Source organism: Ricinus communis, chromosome 1 (assembly GCF_019578655.1).
Source record: "Ricinus communis isolate WT05 ecotype wild-type chromosome 1, ASM1957865v1, whole genome shotgun sequence".
NCBI classification, from domain to species: Eukaryota; Viridiplantae; Streptophyta; class Magnoliopsida; order Malpighiales; family Euphorbiaceae; genus Ricinus; species Ricinus communis.
In genome coordinates, this window is record NC_063256.1 from 35,955,339 (window position 1) to 35,962,790 (window position 7,452).

A 7,452-nucleotide genomic window follows, 5' to 3' on the forward strand; every position below is an offset into this window, starting at 1 on the left:
TGATGAAAACCAAAAATCAATAAGCTTAGAACTATATGAGTGGTACATGTTTCAACCTTCAATGGGCAATTTATCAGATATTGAAACTTGGCAGCAAATCTTGAGCACAAGCAGAAAGCAATGGAACTATAACCAGTGCTAAAATTACTAATAATGTTTTCTAGGAAAAGCATACAATCGCAAATGGCAATTCATCTATCTAGCTGTTTCGGTTAAATCTGTGTACGAAAGTAGCTGGTAAGCATGAGTACCTTGTCCAAAGCCAGTAGTTTTAAACATTGTCCCAGCTTTAGGCAAATTGTTGCCTGTGAATCTACAAATTCAAAGATAAAATAGTAAAGAGTACAGAAATCAAGAAGATTCAGATATCAACAGTAAATCATAATGTAAAATTTACCTATGATTCGACTGATTGGCACAAATGAGTTCTCAGTGCTCAAGAATGGTCACAGCTGCTTCTGGGTAGGCTTCAGAGCTATTGCATATCTGTAAAGGAAGAGTGCAATATTCTTTTTGAATGTTTCTGTCCCACTTTCTTCGAGCTTCAACCTGAACACTAGGTGATACAGACAGGAGAATTCGAACGGAAATTACAAAATCCCATAAACTTTTTAGTGCAGCTCCTTCAAAACTGAAAGAAGTGATGATGCTACGGTTTCAATTGAATGCAGGTCAGAATTGACAGTAATCTTCCTTTCTGTTCTCATCTTTTGATATGCAGAGGAAAAGCCTTTCATAAGCAGCTGCCATTTTGGTAGCAGTGAACAACTGCAGCCCTTTGTGCCTAGCAACCTGGCCTTTCTTTTCTAGAACTCCTCTGCCATGTTCCAAAACTCTATAGAGAGCATTCTTCAACGATTCTACTGTTGGAGAAAAGACATAACCCATTTCTTCACTAACAACCACAGATCCCGTGATGCTGGCTACCCTTGTGGCAATCACAGGCTTGCCACTAAGCATTGCTTCTAACAAAGTATGATCTAATCCCTGAGCACGAAGAGTTGGGTTCACAAAAATGTCTATTGCGTTGTAGAACCTTGCCAGCTGAGCTTGATCCAGTGGCCCCAGAACAAGTGCATTAGACCCAAGTTCTCTATATCTAGAACCCCAAGGACCATCACCAGCAACCAGAATGACTGTGCTCTCACGAAATTTATCATTTTCCATGTGCATCTGCTTCAATGCTTCAAACATTAAGGGGTGCCCTTTATCCTTCACCAATCTCCCTGCCATGCCCAAAACTAATGATCTGCTCTCTGAGACACCGAACTTCTGCTTAAATTCCTGGCCCTTTGAAGCATCTGGCTTGAATATCTCCTCATCCACGCCGTTCAGAATAACATGAACTCGTTCTTCTGGGATCATATAAATCCTTTTCAGGACATCTCCAGCATGATCACTTGTGGCAACATGGTGAGCATAACTGGGAAAAAACTTCACCTCTTCGACAACCTTGGCAACTCTTTCAGTCAATGCATATGCTGGTTGTTCTTCAGGATTTCGTAAAATTTCTTGAATGATATCAGTATGAATGGTTTCATATGCAATGCCATGCCAACTAACAGCTAAGTTGGTCAGGTTCCGAGACCGACCATGCCAGAGTCCAACACTTTCAGTGTGGACCACATCAAATGGTCTTCCAGTTAAATTTTGAGTTTGAAAAAGCTTCCAGACTAAAGCCTGGTCAAGATAACCAGCAGCTGTTGGTTTTGAAAGGTGGAAATATAAATTGCTGATAGAGTACCTTGGGAAGGAAGAGTTGGGAGGAGAAGTGGTGAAAACATGAAGCTCATGCCCTCTTTTGGCAAGAGCAAGATGAAGAGTCAAGGCGTGTCGTTCGAGCCCTCCAGCATGAGACCTATCAGGCCATTTCTTTACAAAAAGTGCAATCTTAAGGAGCTTTGGAGGTGGACCCTGGGGAAAAGAAAGATGATTCCAAGCAGAAGGAAAAGAAAGGAGATCAATGGGTTGGTTTTGATTTTGCGGTATCACTCGGCTCATTGAATAGCAAGGAACAGAATATTGGAACCAAAAAAGAAATGAAACGAATGAAAATGCAGATAAGAGTGCAATGATAAAGCAGAAACAACGAAAACTAGAGAGAAAAACATGATCCTTAGCCATCAAATTTCCAATTATGAGATAAAAAAAGTAAATCAAGCAACAGGTATATAATAGATTCAAAATATGACTGCAATAAATTGAATTGGAACCAGTAAAAATATCAGATCAAATCTAATGACTAAATGAATAAGGATTCTTTGAGTGCCGTAAGGGCATTCAGTTTCAGTTCTTGAATTCGAAGGCAGTTGCACATGGTTATCTACCAGAAGTACAGGTGAAGCAAATACCAGAACCCTCTAATTTAGTGAATCTTTTTTGAAGAACTTCAGAATAATAATGGAAATTTTGGTTAAGCAATTGCATCATCCATTGACTTATAGATTAAATTATCTTGCTTTGGAATCTACATCTGTTATTATTTATCAGAACACAAATATCAAGCCTGCCAACTCCTTAGATCATGCAAATATAATAAAGGGGACAAAAAGAACCATTCCCAATACAATTTGCAATTTAATACTGTAAATTCCACCAAATGAAGAACCTGTACCACTAGATCACATATAAACAATCAAGATATGTTCATTAGAAAAAAAAAATCAAATTTCCTCAATTTCATCACCAAGCACACATAAAATCCAGATCAATTTTGTTTTATATCTTAAGACCGAGATAAGAACAATCACATAAAAGAACATATTCAGTCATGAATTTAGCATATCTACTTCATTTTTATTTCAAAGCCCATGAAGAAACAATTCAGGAAAACAGCATAAAGTATAAACTTTTCATCAATTTATGGAAATAACTCCAAAAAATTTCTAGCGAGTGAAGGAATAAAGCATGAGAAAAACATAGACTACTAGGGCAAGAGGGACTAATATAACCAAAGGAACAATTGCAGCAAAGGTATAAAAACTTCCACAAGCCAGAATTCCCAACTTTATCTGAACCAAATCAACCAAAGCCATCATCAAGAACCCACATCCAAAAACCGAACCAAACCCCGAAACCAAAGTCCCAACTCTTAATGCCACCATGTTAGCATGCACCAGAGACGCACTTCCAACTTCGGCCACACTGATAACAAAGTCATCATCTTTATCAGCAATCCTGATAGCTTGTTTGAGAGCTAAGGCGACGAGACTAGAGAAGAGAAAAGAGCTGAAAGAATACACATGGAAGGAGATCATATCCTCGGCGATGGCAGAGCTAGCAGCACAGGAAGGTTCAGCGATGAGGGTGGTGGCAGGGCCAGCAGCAGGGTACCATGCGAGACCAAGAAAAAGAGCGAAAGTGAATAAAGAATTGACATTTACAATCCCATCTAATGCCATTATGTGAATTTTTGTAGTGATTATTAGATTGGTTCGAGACATTTCTGAGAAAACAGAGGAATTAAAGCAAACAGAGAAAGCATTGTTTTGTTCTTGAGAATTATGGGTAGTGTTTTTGGTTATGGGAATGAAGATGGTAACTGTTGAAGACAGGAAGTTTAAGGGAAGTTTGGGATAGTATTAGGATGGCGTGTCTTTCCGGGCAAGTGAGCTAAACATGTGAATTGTGAAGAAGCGAAAGTGTTTTGAGTAAAGAAATGGGAAACATAAATAAGTGTGTATAATTTGCACATCCTTGTTTAGTCCTTTTAGGATGAGAAATTCTCTTTTGAGTACCTGTATTTCAAGATAATATTTAGCTTAATCCATATGGTTTCTCCTGCAAGGGTAAGAGCAATGTTGTACCGGACACTTTCGCACCATGAGGCGCTATCTGTAGGTCAGTTTTTCTGGACTGTAACTCAAATTGGACAGTAAATTCTATCCGAGATAAAATACAAATAGAAATTTGATAGCGAATACAAGCGTTAAAAAGTATTGACAATAGTTGAATATAATGATCAAAATGTCTTAAATCCAATTCTATATTAAATTATTAAAGTTGTATTTGATTCAACTTTTATATGAAGTTTATTTTATTTATAACTAAATTCCATAATAGAGTTTGTTCGGGAATAAAGTTTTAGTGTTTAGTAACATTATAGAATTAATGTGAATTTATTTTAAATAAGATAAATTTTATATTTAAATTCAATATGGTATATTATAATTTTCCAAAGATATCTTTCATATTAACAAATAACAATGGCTTTTTAAAATTAAAAAGGAAATTAAAACGAAAAAAGAATAATATATATATATATTAAAAGTGTCCTCGTCATATGATAAAAAAAGCTCATAAGTTGAGAATTTATCTAAAAAATTCTATTAAATTTGATCCTAATAAATCTCATAAGTTTAATTAAACTTTTATCCTATCACAATTTATAAATAAGTTTTATCATATTATACTTCAACAAGTCTATTATACCTCAGCAAGTTTGCTTCATAATACTTTTGGTACCTTTCCCTGAAATTTTGAAAAAAAGAATGTAGATACCACTTCTACAATTATGATAAAATTTTGGTACCATTAGGAGAATTTACCCAGATCTCCTTGAGTTCCAGTAATGTAAACAAATCATTAGTTGGTAGCTTAGAAAGCTGAAACAAGTGCATCAACAAGCCTCACAAGTCAAATTCACTGGTACCTTGAGCTCCTCCTCTTCTTCTTCTTCCTGTTTCTTGTCACAAGTTCTTATGCTTCTGCTTCGTGGATGATCAAATGTGTATACAGATAAACATAAACAAAAACTTTTATCGCTACTACTGTAGTCAGCAGAACTTGATGAGAATTTGTATTGAATCCTTTCTTTTTATTAGACCTCAGATAAGCATATTATTACATCACAAAGTGCTCAGAAATCACAACATACAGCAAACATGTCATATATCCATTTCCCTTTTACAGTAAAGAATTAACTCAACCCGGAGATTTCGATCGATCTGACATCAGGTTTCTTGATTTCCTCCTTGGGAACAGTAACAGTAAGAACTCCATTCTCCATTGAAGCTTTAACTTGATCAATCTTTGCATTCTCCGGCATCCTAAACCTCCTCAAGAACTTGCCACTGCTGCGTTCCACACGATGCCAAGTATCATTCTTATCTTCCTTCTCCACATTCCTTTCTCCGCTGATTTGAAGGACTCTGCCATCTTCAATTTCCACCCTCACTTCCTCTTTTCTAAGACCGGGAAGATCAGCCTTGACTATGTGAGCTTCTGGAGTCTCCTTCCAGTCTATGCGAGCATTAACGAAAGCGTAATTTTCACGAGGGACTAGTGAAGATGGAAATGGGAAGTCTTTGAATGGATCCCACAAGTCGAAAGAGGAGAAGGGATCGAAGATGTTGCTTCTTGGGTTACTGAAGAAACTTGGAATCATTGCCATTTTTCTCTATCTCAAAAGAAAAAAGACTGACAATGGAAATTGTTTAGTTTAGTTGATTTCTAAAGACAGTAGATGGGATCGCTTCTTGCCAGTATCAATGGCGAGTTGTGGGGAATATATGGGATCAGTATTTATAGGAAGCAAACGAGAAATCTGGTAAATCCTTGGACAATCTTAGTGGGCATTTAGTCAGTGAATCGTCTGGGTTTTTTTTTTTTTTTTTTTTCTGGAATCGTCAGTGCTTAACTATGAAGGTGGTGTGGCCTTGGCTTTTCTCGTATGGTCTAGAACTTGCATTGAATATAGGTAGAGTGCAGATACTGTAATAAACATATTATATATATATATATATATATATATAATTAATTTGCTCATACTAATATATAATTATTAATAATTTTTTATTTTATCAAAAGAATAATTTTTTTTATTTAAGTTTTAAATTTAAAATATTTTATTTTAATTATAAATATATTAATACTATAAAAAATAATTATTTTATATTTTATTTTGATAAACATTTAAATTTATTATTTTACTTTACTAATTTTAAAATTTAATAATTATAAAAATAATATAAAAAAATAAATTTTTAATAATATTAATATTATTATTTTATTTAATTAATATTTAATATCATAATAAATTATTATATAACTACATTAAAATTAATATATATATTTTTTATTAAAATTTCAAGTGACGGGATTTTATAAAATATTACTAAGTAGAATATAATAGATAAACATAATCTATTTTATATATAATATAAATTTAAAATTAATTTAAATATATCAAATAAAATTATATATTTTATCTAATTATAATATATTTTCATATATTTTATTATAATATAAAGATTTATGTGATTACCGAAATTGATGGACAATTTATGCCCTATAACCCAGTTCTCCTTGCAGTGTTGGGAGGCAGGATATACGTGCAGGAGTCCCGTACTTTAGTTGTTTTGTCTTTCTTTTAATTTGAGATTATTATAAGATAAATTATAAAAATTAATATTAGATAATAATAATATTAATTAAATATTTTTATATTTATAAAAATAATTTTTATGTATATATTATATTATTGTCATGATTATTTTAAATTTAACTAATAATATAAATATAATATTTTTATAAATAATAATAAATTAAATATTTTTAATGTCTTTTTAATTTTCTTTATACATAACTTTAAATCTTATGTGTTACAAATAATATAAATATTAAAATGTATCAAAATATAATAACACATTAAAATATTTATATCTTGAAATTAAAAAATATATATATATATATATATTATAAGTAAATAAAATTTAAAAATTAATATAATTAATTTTTTTATTTTTCAATTAATCATAATTAAAAATTAATATTTTTCTACAGATGGTAAAATAAATTATCTATTAAAATTAATATAATATAATTTTTAAAAACTCTTTATGTACTAAAAATTCTTATTTTATTAGGGAATGAAACTAACTTTTTATATTTTATAATTTAAATATTTCATCAATATGTAATTTCATAATTTCATAATCAAAAATGTTATTTTTTTTTATAATAGACATCAATATTCATCATTTATAAGATAATATTTATTATTTAGGGTAATTATGTTTATTTTTTTAATCAATTTTTAAATATTTATTGTTTTAGTGAAGGATATATATTATTTATGATCTACATGTTCATTTATTTGTTATGATCAAATCAGTAATTATAAATTTATATATGTTTCTCAAATGATCGTGAAATATTTATTTTAAAATAAAAATAATGTTGATTCTTTATGAAAATTAGATTTTTTTTGTGATACATATTGAAACAATTTTAGAATTGATATAAGTATTCATCATTTATAGGCATAATATTAATTAATTTGTTAATAGATATTCATTAATTATATTTGAACAGATATATATATTATAGATATAATATAAATTATTTTTACAGTTAGTAAACAATTAAAATGTCAAACTAAAATTATCTTGTAAATATTTATATTGTGGTATAAATATCTTTTTAATAAAATAAAATTAATAAATAATAAAC

At 31.0% G+C, this 7,452-nt stretch overlaps 3 protein-coding genes across 3 annotated transcripts; all 3 read right to left on the reverse strand.

Annotated features, from left to right (window-relative positions):
- Positions 1 to 121: 121 nt before the first annotated feature.
- LOC8279824 lies at positions 122 to 2,610 on the reverse strand. The gene is made up of 2 exons (XM_015720030.3): positions 398 to 2,610; positions 122 to 313 (listed from the first exon to the last, which is right to left on the reverse strand). The coding sequence occupies exon 1, from the start codon at positions 2,122 to 2,124 to the stop codon at positions 673 to 675; it is 1,452 nt and encodes a 483-aa protein (XP_015575516.2). The 5' UTR covers positions 2,125 to 2,610; the 3' UTR covers positions 122 to 313; positions 398 to 672.
- A 227-nt stretch (positions 2,611 to 2,837) lies between these two features.
- Positions 2,838 to 3,706, reverse strand: LOC107261364. The gene has a single exon (XM_015720033.3). The coding sequence runs from the start codon at positions 3,441 to 3,443 to the stop codon at positions 2,886 to 2,888; it is 558 nt and encodes a 185-aa protein (XP_015575519.1). The 5' UTR covers positions 3,444 to 3,706; the 3' UTR covers positions 2,838 to 2,885.
- Positions 3,707 to 4,580: 874 nt separating this feature from the next.
- On the reverse strand, positions 4,581 to 5,793 carry LOC8279823 (17.3 kDa class I heat shock protein). The gene has a single exon (XM_002520437.3). The coding sequence runs from the start codon at positions 5,390 to 5,392 to the stop codon at positions 4,919 to 4,921; it is 474 nt and encodes a 157-aa protein (XP_002520483.2). The 5' UTR covers positions 5,393 to 5,793; the 3' UTR covers positions 4,581 to 4,918.
- Between the last annotated feature and the right edge of the window lie 1,659 nt (positions 5,794 to 7,452).